General features: G+C 51.5%; 2 protein-coding genes across 3 annotated transcripts; one reads left to right on the top strand and one right to left on the bottom strand.

Moving 5' to 3' along the window:
* Positions 1-507: 507 nt before the first annotated feature.
* GGN (gametogenetin) lies at positions 508-13,984 on the top strand. Of its 2 annotated transcripts, none has more exons than XM_087971200.1 (4): positions 508-565; positions 2,220-4,492; positions 5,712-5,911; positions 13,780-13,984. In XM_087971200.1, coding segments are annotated over exons 2-4 (2,460 nt in total). In that variant the 5' UTR covers positions 508-565; positions 2,220-2,233; the 3' UTR covers positions 13,781-13,984. The 2 variants fall into 2 exon arrangements, with proteins under 2 accessions (XP_087827326.1, XP_026544243.2); XM_026688458.2 differs by lacking the exon at positions 13,780-13,984 and adding an exon at positions 9,692-9,870.
* PSMD8 (proteasome 26S subunit, non-ATPase 8) lies at positions 11,143-22,676 on the bottom strand. The gene is made up of 7 exons (XM_026688451.2): positions 22,474-22,676; positions 19,300-19,372; positions 18,508-18,610; positions 17,162-17,327; positions 14,226-14,326; positions 12,851-12,959; positions 11,143-11,468 (listed from the first exon to the last, which is right to left on the bottom strand). Exons 1-7 carry the CDS (start codon positions 22,639-22,641, stop codon positions 11,331-11,333), a joined length of 858 nt encoding a protein of 285 aa, XP_026544236.2. The 5' UTR covers positions 22,642-22,676; the 3' UTR covers positions 11,143-11,330.
* Between the last annotated feature and the right edge of the window lie 583 nt (positions 22,677-23,259).

The following is a 23,259-nucleotide window of genomic DNA, read 5'->3' as shown; positions in this document are numbered from 1 at the left end:
CTCTTCTTCCCCCTCCTCTTCTTCCTTCTCCTCCTCTTCCTCCTCCTCCTCTTCTTTCTCCTCCTCCTCCTCCTCCTCCTCCTCTCTCCTCCTCCTCCTCTTCTTCCTTCTCCTCCTCCTCCTCCTCTTCTTCCTCCTCCTTCTCTTCCTCCTCCTTCTCCTCTTCTTCCTTCTCCTCCTCCTCTTCTTTCTCCTCCTCTTCTTTCCCCCTCCTTCTCTTCTTCCTCTTCCTCCTCCTCCTCTTCTTCTCCGCTACAGCCCCGCGATGCTCCAGGTGCCTCTGTCAGCCGCTCCTGACTTGCACGCGCACACACACGCGGGCGCTGCGTAACCACCCAGCGCACACACGACCCAGCGCTTGCGAAGAGCGGGCAGGGCGCTCTCCCCTGGCCGAGCAGCGCAAGGGAGCCCGGCCGCCGCGAACGCCGCGAGGAGGGAGGGAGGGAGGGGTGGGTGGGTGGGTGGGGTGGGGAGGCAGGGGCGGGGCGCCCGTTATATCCGTTGCGGCCCCGCCCACCCGTTCCATTTCCCCAGCTCCGTCCGGGAGCAGCCGCAAAGCCAGACGGTGAGGGGGGGAGGAGCGGGATTTGGGAGGAGGGGGGGGGCTAAACCCCCCCCGGGTGTGTGTGGGTGTGTGTACGTCTGTCTGTATACGTGTGTGTGTGTGTGTGTGCGAGGCGGGGGCAAGTGTGGGGAAAGGGGGCGGAGGAGAGGGTCAGCCCTCCAGCGGGTGGGATCAAGACAGAAATGTGCCCCCCCCTTTCCTCCCCCCTCCCCCAAGAGGGGGGGTGGGTTTGTCCGTGGGGAGAGTAGCATCTTCTCCGGGCCTGGCTTTTGTGACTCCTGCCGGCAGGTTGAGAAAAAGGTCCTTCATCTCTGAATGGGGTCGGAATAACAAGAGTGGGAAAGGGACCCTAGAGGTCTTCTAGACCAACCCCGTGCTCAAGCAGGAGACCTTAAACCCTTAAGACCTTTAAGGAGGCTTTCAAAACCTCCAGGGATGGAGCAGCCACAACTTCTGGGGGCAAACCGTATTCCTCCTTAGTTCCAAGTTGCTTCTCTCCTTGCTCAGTTTCCATCCGTTGCTTCTTGTCCTGCCCTCAGGGGATTTGGAGGTCGATTCCCCCCTCTTCTTTGGGGCAGCCCCTTAGATATGGGGACATTGGGTCAGAGGAGGATACAGTAGGGTAAGTCCTCTTGGCACAGGACTTTCTACCCACCCACCCCAAACAATCCATAGTTAGTTCCACCAGAAGCCCAAAGCAATGAACCAAACCAAGGAATTGGGCCAGCTCCTATTCCCATTCCTAAGCCCTGTGATCTTCCCGCGGAATTGGAACCCAGGACAGGAGCTGCTCTGGTTACCTCACTTCCTCATTGTTAAGCCCGGTCCATCTGACAAGGTGGCTTGAATGTTAGTCTTGGGCAGAGGGGTCTCCAAACTTGACAGCTTTAAAGACTTGTGGACTTCAACTCCCAGAATTCCTCCTCCAGTCATGTTAGCTCAGGAATTCTGGGAGTTGAAGTCCACAAGTCTTAAACTTGCCAAGTTGGAAGACCATCTATCCTATCTACCTACCTACCTACCTACCTACCTACCTATCCATCCTATCTCTCTCTCTCTCTCTCTCCCCTCTCTCTTTTTTTCTCTCTCTCTATTCTCTATCTATTCCAGGGTCTCCAAACTTGGCAACTGTAAGACTTGTGGACTTCAACTCCCAGAATTCCTCCTCCAGTCATGCTAGCTCAGGAATTCTGGGAGTTGAATCCACGAGTCTTAAACTTGCCAAGTTTGAAGACCATCTATCCTATCTACCTACCTACCTACCTACCTACCCATCCTATCTCTCTCTCTCTCTCTCCCCTCTCTTTTCTCTCTCTCTCTCTATTCTCTATCTATTCCAGGGTCTCCAAACTTGGCAACTGTAAGACTTGTGGACTTCAACTCCCAGAATTCCTCCTCCAGTCATGCTAGCTCAGGAATTCTGGGAGTTGAAGTCCACGAGTCTTAAACTTGCCAAGTTTGAAGACCATCTATCCTACCTACCTACCTACCTACCTACCTACCTACCTACCTATCCATCCTCTCTCTCTCTCTCCTCTCTTTTTTCCTCTCTCTCTCTATTCTCTATCTAGTGTTTAGGAAGCCTGGGTCAGAACACCAACTCCCCCTTTGAACCCCTTCTCCTGGCATCTTACTCCCTCCCTCTTCTCTGCAGGATGACTGAATATAATGGGCAATGTTCAATCCGAAGCCACCCAGGAATCAGAATCGGTCAAAGACAGGGTGGAGAAAACACACCCGGATACGACCAAGTCAGAACGGGAGTCAAACCGAAGCAAACATGATTTGGCCAGCCGGCCCCCTGGTCCTCCGGTCCCTGAACACAAAGGGGTCAGCCAGACGCTGAGTGGCGAACCAGGGGGAGGGGACCGGCAGACCGGAACGGCAGAGATGGGGAAGAACCATTCCAAAAAATCCAAGCTGAAGCTCTCCTCCATGTGGACCCAGAACTCGGTCAGTGGGGGGATGAAGGAGGCCAGCCTTTGCGACAAGGACCTTGGGACAGAGAAATGGGGCTTGTCTTGTCTCAGCAGAGCTGACCTTCCCAGCGGACAGGGGCTCCCCGAGGACCCCAAAGGCCTGAAGATGGCGCTCAGGCCCTCCCCGCCAGCAGCCCCGCACTCCGAACCCCAAGATTTGAGCGCCAAGAAGGCTCTGACCAGAGGGAAGGCCAAGGCAGAGAATGTCCACCTTGCCAAGAGCACGGGAGGAATGCTACTTCAGCCTGCAAAAATAACCGAAACGAGCCAAGGAGGAGAGCCACCTAAGGTGGAAACTCAGGCGTGTTGGACTCAGCACATGAGAACGAGCAGTAAGGAAGGTGCAGAAAACGAGGAGCAGCTGCCAGAACCTCCGGCTTCAGCCAAGAAACCGGTAGGGGGAGCGACACATGGCCCAGAGCTGCTGAAGACAGGCGAGGACAACCTGGGAGGTCCAGGCTGCAGACCCCTCAACGAGAAGAATATCTTCAGGCCGGCACCTCCTGGCTCCATCACTCCGTCAGGCGTGAAGAAGGTCCCGCTGTCGTGGGGGATTGGCCAGAAGGAGAAGGAGCAGAACAGACAGCCGGACAGCGCCCCTGGGAGCGAAGGGGACTTCCGAGGGCCAGCTGGTGCTGCCCAACTGTCCACGGATTGGGAAAACCCCTCCAACAGCCCCACGGAGAAGCTTCAGGCCCCCCCGGGAAGCCACACCAAGGCGGAGGCGAACACCGAAGCTGCAGGACCGGAGGCGGTCAATTACGAATCCATATACCAGGAATTTTTGGACAAAGGGGTGAACCTCTTCTACAGAGTGACCATCCAACCGGGACAGTGGCCACCCAGCATCGTCAAACAGAAGCCCAGCGTCATTTCCTCTGGCATCTCTTACGCCGACGTCTTGAAGCAGTGCCCGCAAAAGAAGCCGCCTGCCAGCCCCGTGCCCATCCTGCCGAAAGCTTTGCAGCACCTCAGCCCGGCGGGCAAGAAGCTGCCGTACTTCAAAGGGCCGGAGAGGAACAATACGGACGAGTTCTCGCCCCTCCGCCAGCTGTTCTTGGAGCACATCAAAAAAGTGACCCCCAAAGAATCGGGACCGGCCACTCCCACCCAACAGGTGGTTACCTTCTTTGAGGAACTGTCCACCAGCAACCCCAAGCGGGCTGAATGGCAGAGGCCCCGGCCCCCGACTCCATACCCCCAGCGCCGTAAAAGCCAGGGTAGAAAGCTGCCCAAATTTGGCACTGCCGTGTCCCAAGTGGTAGCCTTCCTGAGCAGCGACACCAAATGCGATTGGTTAGCGCACGACGAGAGCGAGATGTTATTAGACGAGGCGCCGGGGGGCGGAGAAGAAGCTGCGGCCAACTGCATTGACCTGCCCAGCCCTGGGGGCAAAGGGGCAGAAGTTGGCACTACCTCCCAACCAGCGACGACCCTCTTGTTGGAGCAAACCATGGGGCTGGAAGTCAACGGGAGTCCCAAGAGATCTTGCAGGAAGTCCCAAGATCTGGAAGAGGGGACCAAGGAAAGGTCCCCGGTGAAGGGCCTCTCGTCGAGCGCTGCCCAGTATCCCATCGCGCCACTGGTGGACGATCCATCCCCAGTGCAGTTCGTAACTCCGAGTCAACCTTCCTCCCAGGAGACCCTGGAGGTTTCTTCCATCTATCTCTGGGCCCCAGCGTGCGCTTTATTGGAGCCCACGGCGGACCCAAAGGTGCCAGCCGCAACCCAAACCAGGCCCAAAGTCCGCAAGCAAAGCCTGGCGGTTCCCAAATCGAAGGAGAAACTCAAACCTTCAGGGCAGCAGAAAGGGAAGCTGCTGAAGGGGAAAGGAGCAAAGCAATGGCCCCGCACCTTCGGAATGAACTCCCAGCTGCGGTTAGACGGCGTCCCTCCTTTTCCGCCATTCGAAAAGGTCGCAAGACCGTTTTACTTCGGGGAGCCTTTGGTGAGTCCGGTCGATTTGGCTACGCTTGGCTTTTCTCTCCCATCCAACCCCCCTGTCTACCTCTCCTATCAAGAACGTTTTAGAAATGACTCTGGCCCTTTTCTAGTCTGAAAATATTTGGGACTTCCTTGATCCTCCCTGGGTGAAGGACAGGGCAGTTGCGGATTCCTCAGCAGTGACCAGGGTAGCCCTCCAAGGACACGTTTTTGCTACACCCCCCCCAGGAGGGTTGGTTCTCAACAGTGGTGGGGTTCCAGTTTTTTTCCTATCAGTTCTATGAGCGGTTCTATGCATGTGCAGGGCTCAAAGACCGACCTCTGTCCGAACGCTGGTGAGTGAGCTGAGCTGGATTTTTTTTAGTTCAGCTGAGGCGCGGCAATCTGTTCTGCCGCGCGACTCAGCTGAGCTAAAAATCAAGGGAATCAAGAGGTGCTGTTCAGCAGGTTCTGACCAGTTCTGGAGAACCGGTAGCGGGAATTTTGAGTAGTTCAGAGAACCGGCAAATGCCACCTCTGACTGGAGATTTTGTAGTATCCTTCCCCTGCCACGCCCACCAAGCCACGCCCACAGCATAGTAACATTTTTGGAATCCCACCACTGATATAGGAGAGCTAATGGTGGGGGTAGGTGGGTTGGTGGGGCCAGTCAGAGGTGGTATTTTGCCAGTTCTCTGAACTAGTCGAAATTGCTGCTACCGGTACGCTAGAACCGGTGCAAACCGGCTGAATACCTCCTTTGGTTCCTAAACGTTCAACATTGTCCCTTGCACACTTAAAAGGAAGATTTATTTAGTTAACATCCCCCTGCCCATCTCACCTAACCGATCCTGGGCAGCTTACCCAATTCAAAAACAATAGCAATGAGAAATTTTTAAAAAAATGGCCTGGAGATGAAGACATTCGGAAGATTGTGGCTAGACTACCATTAATGGGCCTCTCTCTCTCTCTCTCTTAAACCTGGGCAGTTTTTCAATAATAGTAGGCCACATCACGGCTTATCACTCTGCGTGATGCTTCTCAGTGATTCATCAGGGTTAAACAAAGCATGACGATTGTGCAGCAGGTGGAACCCAGTCATGTTTGTTTAAAAAAAGAAGTGAATTGTTTGAATACTTTCTTAAAATAAGGCGACAGACCTGAAAGCTCTACTGAACGTATCGCTCGTTGGCCATTTGGGGCAGGGTAGAAACCAGCTCACCTGTAACTCATTATACCTCCAGGACCGCTCTCTTCCTCTCGACAAGCCCGCCAGCCTCGAGCAAGATGCCTCCTACACCCAGCCCAGTGCCGACCGAGATCCCGAGGCCAACCGATCTCGCGCCCACCATTGGCCAGCCTTCCAGGTGGCCGATTCGTGCCCTAGGAGATGCTACTGCAGACATCAGGACCAGAGGAAGCTACCCAAGAACGTTCTGGCTTGGTGAGCAGGAACTGGGGTGGCCAGATTGGGAAATGGGAAACGGCTCTAGACAGGCAGTCGACAACTTGCAACAGTTCGTTCAGCAACCATTCAAAGTTATGCCGGCACCAGGCATGATATTCCGCTCTGAAAAAAAAATCGGGGCCGGACAAAAGAGACCCCGCCGCGCGCCCGGGAGCGCCCGCTGCTTTCCTCGCCAGGGCCGGGCGGTGGCGTGTTGCACGGAGGCTGGTCTGTGGCTGGCCCAGCTCCCTTTTCCTGCCGCTCAGCGGCCTCCGCCGCACCGCCCGGGCTCCGCTCAGGTATCCGGCTGGGGCTGTCAGGAGTTGCTACCGCCGGCGCGGCTCACGCGGCTCCAGTCCCGCGTTGCCTCGGGAAGGAAAGGCAAAACCAGGAGCCGCTGCCGCCGTTGCAAGCGCCGCCGCGGCTCTTCCTTTTGCCTTTCCCTTCCTGAGGCAACGCGGACTGGAGCCGCGCGAGCCGCGCCAGCAACTCCTGACTCGGGGCCTCCGAGGGGAGGGGAAGGAGGAGAAGAAGGGGTGGGGGAAAGGGGAGGGGATTCCCAAAAAATCGGAATTCTGATTTTAATCGGAAGAATATCATGCCTGGCCGGCACTGGAAAAAAGGGGACACCAGTGGGATTCCACTGGTGTAACAACCGGTTTGGGGAGCGCACGCGCACAGCGTTTTAAAAACAGCCCTTTTCAGCTAAAACTGAGCTTCTACCCGGTGAGTAGAAAAGCTGAGGTGCAGCAATCCGCCGTGCCGCACGAATTAGCTGGGCTTCAAAAGAATGAAGGATAGACTAGGGCTGGGATGGCGAACCTGTGGCCCATGTGTGGCACACAGAGCCATTTGTGCGGGCACATGAGCCCCAGCCAAACTTACCTGCACTGCGCATGCGCTCGCCTCCCAGCGGATTTTCGGCCCGCTTTTGAGGCCATTTTTGCTCTCTGGGAGGCTCGAAAAAAAGCCTCTGCAGCCTTTGGAGGCCGAAAAATGGGCCTTCTGGAAATACCAGAAGTGCCGAAACGGGCCGGTTTTCAGCCTCCCGAGGCTGCAGAGTCTTGCCGAGCCTCCTGGAGGGCGAAAACTGCCTCAAACGGGCCAAAAATCAGCTGGGAGATGCATGCATGCACAGTGCAGGTAAGGGGAGGGTGGGGGTGTTGCATGTCCATGCATGGGGTGTGTGTGTGCATTGCATTGTGGGTGCTGGCACGCACGCGCGTGCTATTGCATGCACACACACTTTTGGCACACCACGACAAAAAGGTTCGCCATCGCTGGACTAGGGCAGAGTTGGGTGGGCAGGACAACTGATCACCAAACTAAAGGTTCTCCCGAACCGGTCCATACCGGCTGAATCCCACCCCCGCTTATGACCTTGGCATGATGACGCGATCAAAATTCAGATGCTTGGCAACCGTTTCATCTTTATGGCCTGGGGTGTGCGTCATGCGATTCTCCTTTGGCGACTCTCTTGATGAGCCAAGTCAAGGGGTCAGGTTCACTTAACAACCAGGTTACTAATTTAAACCACTGCGGCGATTCACTTTAAGAACAGTAGCAAGAAAAGTCGCGAAATGGGGCACAACCCGCTTAGCGACATTTCTCACTGGGCAAGATAAATTTTGAGCTCAATGGTGGGTCATAAGCCACCTGTACTGGCCATGGGTTGATGGGCACCAATGCAGAGATTTTCATCTTTTATGACGGTTGTAGCGAGCCTTTTGCAACCTTTTGACCAGCAAAGTCGATAGGGAAGCCAGATTCACTTAACAACTGTCGTACTAACTGAAGAACTGCCGTGATTCACTTTACAATTGTCTCACTTAGCAACACAAGTTGTGACCTCAGTTGGATTTGTAAGTTGAGGACCACCTCCATAGTGTTTTATAACACGGGGTCACCAACCTTTTGGACCTCAGGGACCACCAAACTCGTAATTTTAAATCCCGCAGACCACTAATATGAATTTTGACTGACAATGGCTTGCTGATGTTGGTGGGAAAGTCGGTCCCTCCTCCTCCTCCTCCAGTACCGGCCTGCCATGGACTGGAGGAGCTGCTCCGGGATGACCAAAGGGCCGGTCCTGTGACTCCTGCAGCTCTGGAATATGGGACCGACTTTCCCACCAACGTCAGCAAGCCACCCTGGGGCGGATTTCCCTCCCCCGCCGTTGGTCTTAACCTTCCAGTTCCAGCTCGTGTGGCTCTACTCAAGGTTTGCGCTCTGCCGATGGGTGGGGGCCAGTGGGTGAGTGGGCCATGTGGGCGGTGCAGCCTTGTGTTCTTGCGCAGCCTGGATTAATTGCTTTGTGGGGAGTTTTTTGGGGGGGACATTTCTCTGTGGACCACCAATATTGTCTCGTGGACCACCAGTGGTCACTGGTTGGCAACCGCTGTTATAACACACACTAAACGGTTTACAATGTCAGCCTATTGCCACCTAGCAATCTGGGTTCTAATTTTACCCACCTCAGAGGGATGGAAGGCTAAGTCAAACTGAGCTGACCAGGATCGAACTCCAGGCAATGGGCAGAGTTAGGTAGCAATGCTGCATTCTAACCACGGCGCCACCACGGCTCCAATACAAATTGTGTTACATGTGCATGCAAAGATACGGCATTCCTCAGCTTGAGTCAGGTGGGCCTGTACAGGGGATCCATGACGCAGGATCACAATCAAGAGCTGAATTTCCGTTGCTAAACGAGGCGGTCATTCAGCAAGCCACACCGGCTTTATGACCTTTACGCCATGGCCGTAAAAATAACTTTTGTTAAGCCAATCACGTGGTTGTTAAGCAACTTTGGATTGCCCCGTTGACAATGGGTGGGAAGGTCGTGACCTAGAGACCCCGCGACCCTTTGTAAATAGATGGTAGCTGCCAAGTGCCCTAATTTTGATCATGTGACCTGGGAGGGTGTTGCGATGGTTGTACATACTACGACGGGTAGATTTGAAAGTCCTGTGGTAGACTTTGAATGGTAGGGCACCTTGAATCAAGGTCTATGCCAGGGGTTGGCAACCTGTGGCTCTGGAGCCACATGCGGCTCTTTTGGCCCTCTGCTGTGGCTCCCTGTCGGCTGATCCCACCACTGGCTGGCCTCTCCCCTTCTGGTCACTCCTCAGTTGGCCTGAGAAGGTAAGGGTGATGGCGGGGGGACGAAGACTCGCTCCATATTCCAAAGCAGGAGGTGACTGGGTGGGAGTGAGTGACGCCGAGTTGGCCACGCCCACCCAGTCACACCGCTTGTTAAATTATTGGCTCCCGGGGTTTTCTTTTCTGTGGGAAAGAGTCCAAGTGGCTCTTTGAGTGTTTCAGGTTGCAGACCCCTGGTCCATGCCTCTTGATGTTCAGACTCGTTTGCCAATACCTTGGTAGCAGAGGTGGTATTCAGCCGGTTCTCGAGAACCGGTAGCGGAAATATTGAGTAGTTCGGAGAACCAGCCAATCCCACTTCTGACTGGCCCCGCCAACGCCATCTCTTCTCCGCCTTCCATCAAGTCCCAGCTGATGGGCTGGGTCCTTTTTGGTTGCCCTGCACGGAACGGAGCTAGTGGGATGGGGAGGGAATGGGGATTGTGCAGTTTCCTTCCCCTGCTACGCCCATCAAGCCACACCCACAGAACAGGTTGTTAAAAAATGTGAATCCCACCACTGGTCAGCAGGGTAAGAGCCTCCCCTGTTGGAGGTTGTGCTGCTAAGAGGGCCGAGCTGCCACGAACCAAATCGGCGTGTCGTTCTTCACCCTCCCAATGTTCACTCTTTCCCATCCAGGCTCAACCCGTCTGCTAACCACCTGACGGAACCTCCCTGGGTCGCGACAGCCCTGCTGGCTGTCTCCTTGGTAGCTGGCACCAAGTTCTGCCTGGATTCTTACAAACAGCAACACATGGCCAACGAGGACTGAACCATTCGCTCCAAGCTTCTTGCTCAATAAAACTTGTACAACACCAGGGGGGTTTTTGCTCGTGCGTTTGCAGGGGTCTCCAACCTTGGCCACTTGTTAAGACGTGTGGACTTCAACTCCCAGAATTCCCCAGCGAGCATGAAACATGCCTCACCCACTGTAACAGGGGTCGCCAAACTTGGCAACTTTTAAGACTTGTGGACTTCCAACTTCCAGAATTCTGGGAGTTGAAGTCCGCAAGTCTTAAAAGTTGCCAAGTTTGGAGACCTCTGCATTATGTCTGGACTTTTGACTCCCAGAATTCCCCAGCCAGACCAGTTGCCAAGGTTGAGAAACATTGAACTAGGGATACCAAGGGGCAGATAGGAGACGCATGTCTGTACTGCTCTCGGCAACCTTAGGACTATGGTTCCCAGACAGCCTTGCCAGAAGTCAGGAGACCTGAACAGTTTTGAGATTTTAATTCAAGGCAGTTTGACAGCCCAGGTTGGAGAAGGCTGGGCTGCAGTTCCTTTTAGTCTCAGGTGATGATCAGGTGTGTTGCCTCCCCCGAACTGTAGCCATGTGTTTGGGTTTTTTGGGGGGGCGGCGGCTATGGTGGGCTCACGCATCCCGTTAAACTGAAATATGGCTTGTCTGATGTGGGTTTATTTTGATCTAGACCAGGAGTCTCCAACCTTGGCCACTTAAGACTTGTGGACTTCGACTCCCAGAATTTCTCAGCTAGCCGTGCCGGCTAGGGAATTGTGGGAGTTGAAGTCCACAAGTTTTAAAATGGCCAAATTTATGATGTAGACCGGGGGTCCCCAAACTTGGCAACTTTAAGACAGGTGGACTTCGACTCCCAGAATTCTCCAGCCTGTCAAAGTCCACCTGTCTTAGAGTTTGGGGGCCTCTGATGTAGACTCCGAGCCCAGCAGCAGCTTATTTCACAAACTATAGAGAAGCAAACCATGGCACAGCATAAAGGGGTGAATTGGCTTTTAAGATAATCATGCTTGTAGAAAAAAAGCAAACTGGCAAGCATGATCTAATTTAAAAAAAAATAATAATTACGGGAGAACTATTTAATTTGGTCCTGATCAGACAGCAAGGAAATTCCGTTTCTGGTAAAACCAGGGAATTCTGCAGATATTCATGACCAAATAATAAATTGGCCCTGAGGGTGAAAAGGAGGTGCTGCCCCCACTTTGCAGTCCAAAAAAAGAAAAGGAAAAAAAAAGCCCCAGGCCAATCAGCTTCTCTTTCCATGCTCAGAGGACCTCTCTCCACCTGGGGTCAAGGAACAAAAAGGACTCCGAATGACACGTGGACCAGCCCGGCTTATCGGCTTTACTCAAACAGAGTGACTCACCTCGCTGCCCCACGGCTCCCACATTCCCCGTTTTAAGACAAAAAGGCGGCCAGATCAAGCGGAACTGGCGCGCACAGTCACACAAGAAAGACCCCAAAAATAATCGAGGGCAAGCCACGGCCCACAGTCCCAGCCTGCAGCGAGGGCCACGTTCAGACGATCATCTCCAACTGCCGAGCGTACTCGATGACTTGCTTGGCCAGCTCTGTGGAGGGGATGGTGGCGTCTTCCAGCTTCTGCTGCTGCCCCATGAAACAGTAGTGGTTGTTGGCGCCCAGGAGCCAGCCTCGCTGGAAAAGGGGGAAGGGAGAGGAGACGTGGTGTGAGTTTGAGGGTTGTGTGGATGAGTCCAACAATGCGGCAACTGCAATTGAGGTCTCGGGAAATTCATGCCCGTTAGGGAGGAGGAAGAGATAGGGAGAGAAGAAGGAAGGAAGGGGAAGGAAGGAAGGAAGGAAGGAAGGAAGGAAGGAAGGAAAGGAAAGGAAAGGAAAGGAAAGGAAGGGTTGGCACTTGGCAGGAAGGAGGGAGGGAGGAAGAGATAGGGAGAAAGAGGAAGGAAGGAAGGAAGGAAGGAAGGAAGGAAGGAAGGAAGGAAGGAAGGAAGGAAGGAAGGAAGGAAGGAAGGAAAGGAAAGGGTTGGCACTTGGCAGGAAGGAGGAGGGAGGAAGGAAGGAGAGAGAAGGAAGGAAGGAAGGAAGGAAGGAGGTTGGCAGGCAGGAAGGAGGGAGGAGGAGATAGGGAGAAAGAAGGGAGGGAGGAGGGAGAGGAGGAAGGAAGGAAGGAAGGAAGGAAGGAAGGAAGGAAGGAAGGAAGGAAGGAAGGAAAGGGTTGGCACTTGGCAGGAAGGAGGGAGGGAGGAGGATAGGGAGAGAAGAAGGGAAGGAAGGAAGAGGAAGACCGACACCAGAAAGGGTTGAGTGAATGGAAGGAAGGAAGATCCGACACCAGAAAGGGGTTGTGTGAATGGAGGGAGGGAGGGAGGGAGGGAGGGAGGGAGGGGAAAGAAGGACACCAGAAAGGGTTGTGTGATGTGGAAGGGAAGGAAGGAAGGAAGGAAGGAAGGAAGGAAGGAAGGAAGGAAGGAAGGAAGGAAGGAAGGAAGGAAGGAAGGAAGGAAGGAAGGGAAGGAAGGAAGATTGACACTTGTGTGAATGGAAGGAGGGAGGGAGGGAGGTAGGGAAGGAGAAGGAAGGAAAAAGGAAAGGGTTGGCACTTGGCAGGAAGGAGGGAGGAGGAAGAGATAGGGAAAGATGGGGGTTGGTAGGCAGGCAGGCAAGAGAGAAAAGGGTTGGCGCTTGGCAGGATGGATGGAGGGAAGGAGGGAGAGAGGAAATGGTAGGCAAACAGGCAAGAAAGAGAAAAGAACTTGCAGGAAGGAAGGAGGGAGGGAGGAAGAGAAAGAAGAAGGAAAAGGTAGGCAGGGCAGGCAGGCAAAAAGAGAAAAGAGTTGGCAGGAAAGGAGGAGGGAGGAAGGAAGGAAGGAAAGTGTTGGCAGGAAGGAAGGAGGGTGGGTAAAAGAGGGATGGGAAGGTAGGAAGGAAGTTCCCCACAGAGGAAGAAGCCAAAGCAGCTCAAGAATCGTGCAGCCCCGTTGACAGCTCGAGAGGAACGTGGGAGCAGCTGGGCTGGGGTCAACGAAGCCAGTGTCCAACCGGCTGGCCGCTCTCACCTTCTTGGCATAGTCGGACATCTTTTTGGGGGTGAAGAACAGCATGCGGGTGGCCTCGTTGAGGAGGATCTTCTCATAGGCCTTCTCGATGCAGCTGGCGATTTCGTCCCTGGGGGGGAGAGAAGAACCCAGATTAGGGAAAGAAGAGCTCGGGACGAAGCCCAGAACAGGCAACCGTGTTGTAGACTGGAGGTAGAGGGTGTCGTATCCGTCACCCTTGGTAGAGAGAAGGCTGTTGAATTTTGAGCAGAGGACACAACAGTCTCTATCTCCGGTCTACAACACGGTCCTTTCAACTGTCCCAAGAAGGCTCCACACCCCTTTGCACCACTCAGGTAACCCTGAGGACATGGATAAACCTCCAAGGGGCCTCAACGACTTTCTAAAAAGGATGCAAAGGACCAGCTTTCTGCAAGGAGTATCAAACCTTCCCTTCCCCACCATCCAGTCAGAGCCGAAAAAGCTTCTTGGACGAGAAGTGAAATGTCTTCAAAAAAACAAAACCAAACCCCAGAAAGTCCAGTTGCTTCTTGGGAAAAAAAAGCATCTTTGGGACAACTGTGACCTGGATGACTGTGTTATGCCCCTGTGGAGTCTGAATCCGAGGAGGAAGACAAACAGCTGACAGGGAGCGGGAGTGTGGCTCCGTTGGCTGTGGAGGAAACTGGGGAAGGGCAAAGTCCGGCTGGGCAGAGCAGGGAAGAGGTAGAACAAGAGAAAGGGAATTCAGACCCAGGCCCACCCCCTCTTTATCCTAGAGCATGCTGGGAGGAACGGAGAAAGAAGCAACGTGGGTTGCATGGCTTACAGGGGGAGGAAAGGGCCCTGATTCCCTTCGTTAGCCACAGCTGAGAGTGAGAATTTAAAAGAGATGCAAGGTGAGTGCGGCATCTGCTGGGAACAAACGTAAGTTTATCTTCTGTTGACAGATTATCTGTGTTCCTGGCATCCTCCCAACGTTGAATTACTGCTGTTCCTTCACGTCTGGAATTCCTTCTCCTGCCCTGTAGGACTAATGACCTCATTTTGCCTTGATTGGACTTACAGTTACAGTTTGTGTTTACCCTGTTTTGGACTTAATTCTCTGCAGCGAAGGCTGTTCCTGGGAGAGTTTTTCTCCAGCCCAGAAGGTAACCTGACGTTGGGGGCAAAGTTGGAGCTAATAAAGGACCTCTTATTGATTATCTGACTGTGTTGCCTTTGTGCCACGCCCCTTTGGGTCATCACAGACTGAGAATGTCCAAACTCAAGAACTATCTGTAATAAGAGAGCCCCCTCTTGTTTTGGAGAAAGCACGATGCAGCCTTGAATCTCTCCCTCCCTCCCTCCCTCACACACACATGCATGTCCCCAAGCTGAAAGGAATAAAACACACCTGACAGTGTCCAGCAGGATGTCAATGAAAAACGCGTAACTCTCGGCTGGGATGTTGCCTTTGGCCAGGAAAACTTTGTTGTAACTACCTTCCATCAGGTACTGGAGAGAAGAACAGGTTATGCAATCGTCACCACCACTACCACCACAACAAAAAAGCATCCTTGAGATCTGTCCCACAAGTGGAGCGATGATTCGGGGTGCGGAGAAGAGGGGAGGGGTCTAGGCCAAGTCGGCGTGGCCAACTCGCCACGGGACAAGAGATACACGAATATTGAAGAAATGGTGGAAGATACTCATTCAAGAAAGGCTGCGAAAAGCAAACGCAAACGACAACAATTGGAATCATGTTTTAAAAAATTATTTTAAATGTTGCAGTTGGTGGAACTGTCCCACAGCAAGTTGTCCTGAGGTGAGTGGGCCACAGTGAATTGTCCGGTGGCGAGTTGGCCCCACCAAGTTGTCCCATTCTGGCGGAGAGGGGCATGTCCCGAATATATACAGGGCCAGGTTTTTCATCTACCCACTTTGGAGATTTTTTGTGTGTGATTATTTTATTGCTTAAACCAATTTATGGAGCCGCCCAACTCACACAGGTGTGACTCCGTGCAACTTACAACTGTGAAAAAAAAACCACTATGTAATAAAAACCCATAAATACTTGCACATACCCCTGTGGCAGGAACAAAACAATCAAATCAGCCACATGATTGTGGTACCCAGGCATACTGAATACAGAGTAATAGCAGGGGTGGGATTCAAATTTTTAACAACTGGTTTTGTGGGCGTGGCTTAGGTGGTGGGCATGGCTTGGTAGTCATGTTATTGGCTGGGTGTGGCCAACTCAACATCACTCACATCGAGGCACGCATCTCCTCGCCCGGCCTCTCATGACTGTGGGGATGCTGCAACAGTCATAAGTGTGAAAAATGGTCATAAGTCACTTTTTTCAGTGCCATTGTAACTTTGAATGGTCACTCCACACAAGGAGGGGGAAAAAACTCCAGAGACGTTCCTGAGACAGGAAGTCTAGTCCTGCCAAGAATGTAATAAGGGTTAACCGAGAGGCAGTTTCTGTAAGCAACACCAGAATGTTTCCTTCCTGCCTTCCTTACAGGATTAGGCCAGTAATTTCTTCTAACAACCGGTTCTCCGAACTGCTTAGGATGTTAACAACCAGTTTTAGTGAATAGGTGCGAACTGGTAGAATCCCACCGCTGAATATTAGAGTTGGGAGGGACCTTGGAGGCCTTCTTAAGCAGGAGACCTTCTACCATCCACAAATGGATGTCAAATCTCTTCTTAAAAGCCTCCAGTGTTGGAGAATTCACAGCTTCTGGAGGCAAACCATTCCACTGGTTAATGGTCCTCACTCTCAGGAAATTTCTCCTTAGTTCCAGGTTGCTTCTCTCCTTGATTAGTTTCCATCCATCGCTTCTGGTCCTGCCTGCGGGTGCTTTGGAAAATAAGTTGACCCCCTCGCCTTTGTGGCAACCCCTCAAATATTGGACAACTGCTACCATGTCCCCCCATCTTTCTTTGCTGTGGACTAGCCAAACCCAAATCCTGCAACCGTTCTTGATATGTTTGAGTTTCCAGGCCCCTAACCCATCTTTGCTGCTCTTCTCTGCTGAGGTAAGCCATGGGTTTAGGGCCCTTTTGGAAAAGCAACAAGGCCAGAGGAACCAAGACAAAGAGTGTCTCTCACAGCAAAAAATATGGTGAGATGTACGTTACAGAAACTCAAACCCACCTGACTTATTCAAACCTCCGCTTCTACCTATCCCAGGTCCCTTGGGGAGGATTCGATAGGTCAGGGGTCCCCAAACTTGGCAACTTTAAGACTTGTGGACTTCAACTCCCAGAGTTCTCTTCAACTCTGGGAGTTGAAGTCCGCAAATTTGCAGATGATACCAAGCTGGCAGGAATAGCTAACACCCAAAAAGATAGGCTCAAGATCCAGATGGATCTTGACAGACTAGAACACTGGGCCGTATCTAACAAAATGAAATTCAATGTAGAGAAAAGTCAAGTCCTACACATAGGCAAGGAAAACCCAAAGTACACACATAGATTGGGTGAAACCAGATTTCTCAACAGCAGGAACTGGGAGAGGGATCTTGGAGTCTTAGTGCACAACCAGCTAAATAGGAGCCAGCAGTGTGCAGCAGCCGCCAAAAAAGCCAATGCAATCCTAAGTTGCATTAACAGAGGGATACAATCAAGATCAAGTGAGATACTAACACCACTCTGTAAAGCCTTAGTAAGACCACACCTAGAGTACTGCATCCAGTTTTGTTCACCACATTACAAAAAAGATGTTGAGACTCTAGAAAAAGTACAGCAAAGAGCAACCAGGATGATTAGGGGACTGGAGGCTAAAACACACAATGAGCAGCTGCAGGAACTGGGCCTGGCTAGTTTAGTGAAGAGAAGGACCAAGGGAGACAGGATAGCAGTCTTCCAATATTTGAGGGGCTGCCACAGAAAGGAGGAAGGAGTCAATATATTTTCCAAAGCACCTGAAGGCCAGACAAGGAACAATGGATGGAAACTGAACAAGGAGAGATTCAACCTGGAAATAAGGAGAAACTTTTTGACAGTGAGGACAATCAACCAAGGGAACAGCTGGCCTTTAGAAGTTGTGGGAGCTTCATCCCTGGAGGCTTTCAAGAAGAGATTGGACTGCCATCTCTCAGAAATGCTGTAGGGTCTCCTGCTTGGGCGGGGGGGGGGGGGGTGTTGGACTAGATGTCCTACAAGGTCCCTTCCAATTCTGATTATCTGTTAAGTCTTAGAAGTTGGCCAAGTTTGGGGACCCCTGCGATAGGTGGGCAGAAAAATGCCAAATCCAGTCTAAATGTCTGGCTGACTGTGAGACAAACTGTCAACAATCCACCATTTTAAAAGGTGTGTGTGGGGGAAGGGAGCGCTTACCTGTTCGAGAGAGACAGGGTGCTTGATGTAGACGTTGGTCTGAATGTCCTTGGCCGGCAGGCGTTCCAGCTCGGTGTGAAACTCGGCAACACGGTTTTGGGACAGCAGGAAGAGGAGGTTCAAACCCAGCAGCTGGTGCTTGTAGGCTGACTCGGGCAATTCATCTCTGAGGTAGGAGCAAGGGGAGATGGGGGACCGGTCAACGGGAGAGTTGGTGAGGGTCGAAGGGCCGGTGGGCACAAGGGCTAGAGTAAAATAGCATTAGCCAAACGCACCTAGTCCCAACCTAACTGGGTGCATCTCCCTCCCATCCAGCAGTCAAAAAAATCCTCCCCAGCTTGAGGGCTCTTGGGTTGTCTGGAACAGTTGGGAGCAACATGTTGGTCTCCACGTAGCACAGCATTTCTCAACCTAGGGCACTTTAAGTCTTGTGGACTTTGTCACCCCTCTTAAAACTCTCTAGCACGATGTCTGGGGGATTCTGGGAGTTGAAGCCCACTTCTCTTCAAACTCTCTAGCACGGTGGCTGAGGGATTCTGGGAGTTGAAGTCCATCCTTCTTAAAGTTCACTTTCATGCTGGTTGGGGAATTCTGGGAGATGAAGTCATCACACATCTTCAAAGTTGCCAAAGCTTACTGTGCTCTGATTTACTAAATTCACCCAAGTGCCTGTAGCCATAGAACACACGAAGGTTGGCTGACCTTCGATTAAGTGGGCTGTTGAACACCCCCTCCACTCCAACCTGTCAAAGTACTCAGGATCACTTTGCCAGAGGTTAACGTGGAGGAAAAATCAGGAGGAGCAAAAACAAACAAACAACCCCAAAAACCTCATTCTGCTTGGCACACCTAACTACTCCCAATTTCACCAAGTTTTGAGTTTCTCCCCCGGCTATCCATTTATCTGATCTAGAATGGCATCCAATCTTGCTTAATATTAGATGTCTATGCTGCTTTTATTTTATACAACTTGTAGTGGTCTGCTTAGTGCTCTTTTCTCTAGCATAGCAACCTACAAGAAGATGGGCTGAGGCACAGGAGTGGCCCAGAGTCCCTCAGCTGGCTTTCGATCCTAAGGCAAGGCTAGAACGTATGGTACCCCGGTTCCTAATACAGCAGCTTCACCCCCTACCCCAGACTCCCTCTAGAACCCTTTACATGTTATTTTTTTGAGAGTTTCTAGGTCAGGGCTGTCCAACCTTGGCGATTTTGGACTTCAACTCCCAGAGTTCCTCAGCCAGCAAGTTGCCAAGGTTGGAGACCCCTGCTCTAGAGCGTTCCATCATTTTCAGGATAGTGCGAGCAAAGGCATCCCCTCAAAACTCCAGCAAAGTGAAAATATTTACTTGTAATCAAAATAGTAGCATTTGAGCTGGGCCATGTATCTTTCAAAAGACGGGATGTCTTTCTTCAAGATGCTCCACTGGGCTCCGATTTCCAAAATGTCTCCTGGAAAGGGAAGAGAAGAATGCACAGGGCATGAAGAAGAAAGAAAATATATGTGACACAACCACCAAGGAGGGCAGGAAAGCTCAGGCCCAAAAGCACTGGGTGGGTTTGATGTAAATCAAGTTGATTTAAATCCCGACTTAAATCCCAGTTTTAATCCCTAGTAAAAAAAAGGCTTGATTTAAATCCATGCGACTTAAATCCTGATTTTTAAAGAGCAACTATCATCTCTGTCCAGCAGCGGCTCCTCCTCTCCCAATATTGCAGAATATACAGCCTCATATGCCGCATAACTAAGCTCCATTTCATGCTGAATAAACTAAATTATTAATGTATCTTAAATAGAAATCTAACTTGGAGGAGGAGGGGAAGAGGAGGTGGAGGAGGAAGACTATAGGTCCTAGGTGCTCTCTGAGCTTGGTTTGTTTTCTTGCAGACGTTTCATTACCTATCTAGGTAACATCATCAGTGCTAGAAGGGAGTGGGGTTTGCAGAGGAGGAGGAGGAGGAGGGGAGGAGGAGGATGGAAAAGGCTTTCTGGCTTGGAATGACAAGTTTGTTTGGCTTCTCTGTTTGGTGGTTCAGAATCCAGGCTCTAGGGCAGGGGGAACTACAGAATTGTCTCTGTGGCCACTTCCAAAATTAGAAGGTATCCCATCCAGCTACATGTAGCCTTGAATAATACTCACTCGCCAAAATAAGTTGCTGTTTCGTCAATTTCATGCCAGTGGTGGGCAGGAAGTTCAGTTCAAGCAGGGCCAACTGAAGGGCAAGAGGAAAGGAGGAGAAATGACAAATAAGCCACGGTGAGGACCACCAAGCTGACCACGGCGTCTATCACACCCTGTAACACCACCAATGCCATACATCAGTGCCCCTGCAGCAGGAGTGAGGAACTGTGGGGCCTTTATGACTTGTGGGCTTCAGCTCCCAGGGTGCTTGAGCCGGCCGTGATGGATTCCTAAGGCAGCCATGCATGCTGGCTCAGGAATTCTGGGAGTTGAAGTCTACACAAAGCCATGCTAAATGAATCTGGCTTGCCCACGGAAAGTCACAAAGGGGGATCGCATGACCTTGGGACACAGCGACGGTCATAAATAGGAACCAGTCACTAAGCCCATGAATTTTGATCGCCTGATTATGGGGGATGTTACAAAGGTCTACGAAAAAATGGTCATAAGTCACTTTTTTCCGGTGCCGTTGTAACTTTGGGCACTGAATGAACTGGTGTAAGTCGCGGACTACCTGTACAAACAAACAAACAGATGGAAGGAAAGCAGAGCCACTGACAGCTGCCAGAGACCGAGCCTCTAATTTGAGAGAATGCCCACCCTTGTTGATAAAACGATGGAAAAGCTGGCTCTGTAACTTTGCTTTAGCAAGGACTCCACCCGGCTGCAACCGGAGATGAAGCCCCGGGCTGGAGACAGCAGCGTTGGAGCATGTGACTCAACAGAGAAACTCATACAGGAAAACATACCGTGCTGAATCATTCACCTCTTCCCTCCCCATCATGAAATATCATTCCTGTTTGTTTGTTTACTACTACCCGTGTTTTCCCCAAAATGAGACCCTGTCTTGTATTTTTTCCACCCCCCAAAAAAAGGCACCAGGTCTTATTTTGGGGGGATGTTACCCACTGACTAACCTTGCTTGCATTCGTCGCTCCTGGCCTCCTTTTCACTGTCAGAGGCCTTCAGGATCTTCTTCTGTGGCCGGCAAGGCTTTCCTGAAGGCCTCTGCAGCCAATAACAGAGCTTTGGATCGATCTAGAACTTTCTTATCAGCTACAGAGGCCTTCAGGAAAGCATTGCCAGCCTTGTCGGCTGCAGAAAAAATGCGCCGCAAGGCAGGTGTCGGGGTGCGCAAGGCCTGGCTACATATGTCCAAAGATAAGTGGTAGGGCAGCTTCCCCCCCCGCCATCCCTACCCTAGCTTAATTTTTACTTATGCACTCTGGAGTGGGTGGGATCTTAATTAGAGCTTATTTGGGGGATAGTGCTTATATTGGGTGCACGTGTAAAAAAAATCAAGCTAGTACGTACTTTCAGGGTAGGTCATATTTTTGGGGAAACTGGGTTTATCTTATACGTTGCTTCATTTCCAGGGATTCTGAACCCCTTTACAGTATTAATTCAAAGATCCAAAAGAAAATTCAGTTTAATAATAAAGTTCTATTCACCCTTTGGAATAGCCTTCCCTGAACCATGTATTTTTATGGCTTCCTTTTCAGTGGTGGCCCCTGACCTCTGGAATAATCTTCCCCAAGGCAAGATGGACTCCTAACTCTTCTGGCCATTAAGATCTGGTTTTTTTCCATCCTCAGCATTACAAGTCAGTTGTGGGGTGTGTGTGTGTGTGTGTCCCCTTTTTGGCTGCTCTGTTACAATGCTCGGCCGCCCTTTGGTATCTATTCATTGAAAGATTTATAAGGTCGCCCAAGTGGGACAGCATGATTGATATGCGGGATATATTTTAATGTTCCATGATTTTGTATCACTTTGTGTGTGTGTGTGTGGGTGTTTCTAGTTTGTTTTCCCATGGTATGCCACTTGGCACGAGATTGCTTAAGGTGGGTTTATTTTATTTATTAAACTTAGATGCCACACATCTGGCCTCAATGCACCTTACACATCACAAAAGCAACAAGACAAAAGGTTAAAACGATAGCAACAACGGATCATGGAACGAAATAATTCATAAAATGACAGGCAAATCGCTTTTAAAGCAAGACCATTATGGAAGATTCTGTGGGCCAGCTTCTCTCCCAACACCAGGTTTCCCATACGTCCGAATGGGTATCCAGTCCAGGGTGGATCCGATTTAAAATCAAGTCGATTGAAATCACGATTGAAATCATTAGTAAAAGGGCTTGATTTAAATCAACTCGATTTAAATCATAATTAGTTAAAGAGCAACTGCCATCTCTGCTGTGAAACTGCATGAAGGCATCAACGCAGTGCCTGTTATCTCAGCTTGCAGAGCTCGGATTCATTGAATGAGTTTACCAAAAATGTCAATATTGCAGAATATCCAGCCTTATGCTACATAACTCAGCTCCATTTCACGCTGAATCAATTAAATTATTAATGTATCTTAAATAGAAAACCATCTTTAGATTGTTGTTTATTCCAAAAGCATTTTATTATTAAAATAAATTTGATAAAAATAAAAAAAATCCGATTTAAATCAAAGAAATCCAATTTAAATTGAAAAAATCTGATTTTATTTTTTTTGGAAAAAACATCAATTTTTATCCACCCTGGTATCCGCTGAACCGAATACAGGCGGTCCTCGACTTACAACAGTTCGCTTAGTAACCGAAGGTAGAACGGCACCGCAAAAGGGGGCTTACGACCGCTTCTCACCCTTTACGACCGTTGCACTTTATGTTGTTTCCCCCCCCCCATCACGTGATCAAAATTAAAGATGCTTGGCAACTGTTTCACACTTACGACGCGGAGGTCACGAGATCCTCCTTTTGTGATCCTCGAACCAGCAAAGTCCATGGGGAGAGGCCAGATCCACTTAACAGCCGTGTGACTATGGGATTCACTTAACAACGGTGGCAATGTAGGTCGTAAAGTGGGGCAAAACTAATTTAAATAAATGTCTCCCCTCAGCCACAGAAAGGCTCCCCCTGAGGCCGTATGTCGAGGACTTACCTGTAGATGCAGCTTCCCTCCCGACTCACCTGGGAAGGAGGAAAAAAGAGGCTCGCCTTCGGGAGCGAGTTCTGTTCCCCCCCCGCGCGTTTTGTCCGTTTCTAGTCTCCCCTTGGCGGGAGTTTCAAGTCTCCCCCCCAAGTTTCTCATAAGGCGGTTTCTAGTTCCCTCCCGTCCCGCGGTTCCCCTTCCCCTCACCTTCAGGCGGCCCAATAAGTCGCCACATTTGCTCAAGCTGAGGTTCTTGCGGTTCCACTCGGCCCGCAGCTGCTCGTACATGCCCGCCGCTTCCTTCAGCCCGGCCGCGTCCGCCCCGTTCAGCACCGGGCCGCCGGCCGCCGCCATCATGGCCACCGCCGAAGCCATGAATCTGCACCCGGCGGGACCGTCGCGAAAGGGGGGGAAAAGTGGGGGGAGCCTCCTGTTGGACACCGCGCTTTACGGCCGCGGCCGTCAAGGAAGCGGTCTCCCTGGACAACCGCGGCGCGCGGAGACGGCGGGCCGGCTCGCGCTTGCCCCCCCGATTGGCTGGAGGAATGTCTTCGGGCTGAGGAATTTTGGCGCATGCGCCTTGCCGATTGGAACCGCTCGCGCCGGTTGAGGGGAGACAGTTTTGAGGGGGCGGAAGGATTAAACGGCCGTCCGGTCCGGTGGTTGAGGGGTGGGGCGGGAGAAGAAGGGCCGCCCCCCGCCTCCCTAAAGCAGAAAGCGTGGCAAGCGGAGGTGATTTTGGCGTCTCACGGCGTCGAATTAGCGAGGTCTCTTATTTCAGCGGGAGAGGACGGTGACGGTTGGTGACGTCACTGGACACTGGTGACGTCATCGTGCCGGCTCTGGGGCTACATACACTCGCACGTATACACTCACACCACTTTTATTAGCTTTACAAATAGCTCAAGGTGATGAACATACCCAATGCTTGCAATTTTTCCACAACAGCAACAACCCTGTGAGGTGGATTGTGCTGAGTGAGGGACTGGCCCA

Source organism: Notechis scutatus, chromosome 8 (genome assembly GCF_049901735.1).
Source record: "Notechis scutatus isolate UNSWTSFEM ecotype Mainland chromosome 8, rNotScu1.2, whole genome shotgun sequence".
Classification (NCBI taxonomy): Eukaryota; Metazoa; Chordata; class Lepidosauria; order Squamata; family Elapidae; genus Notechis; species Notechis scutatus.
Note: the sequence above shows the minus strand (reverse complement) of the source record. Positions and strands in the feature narration are given on the sequence as shown.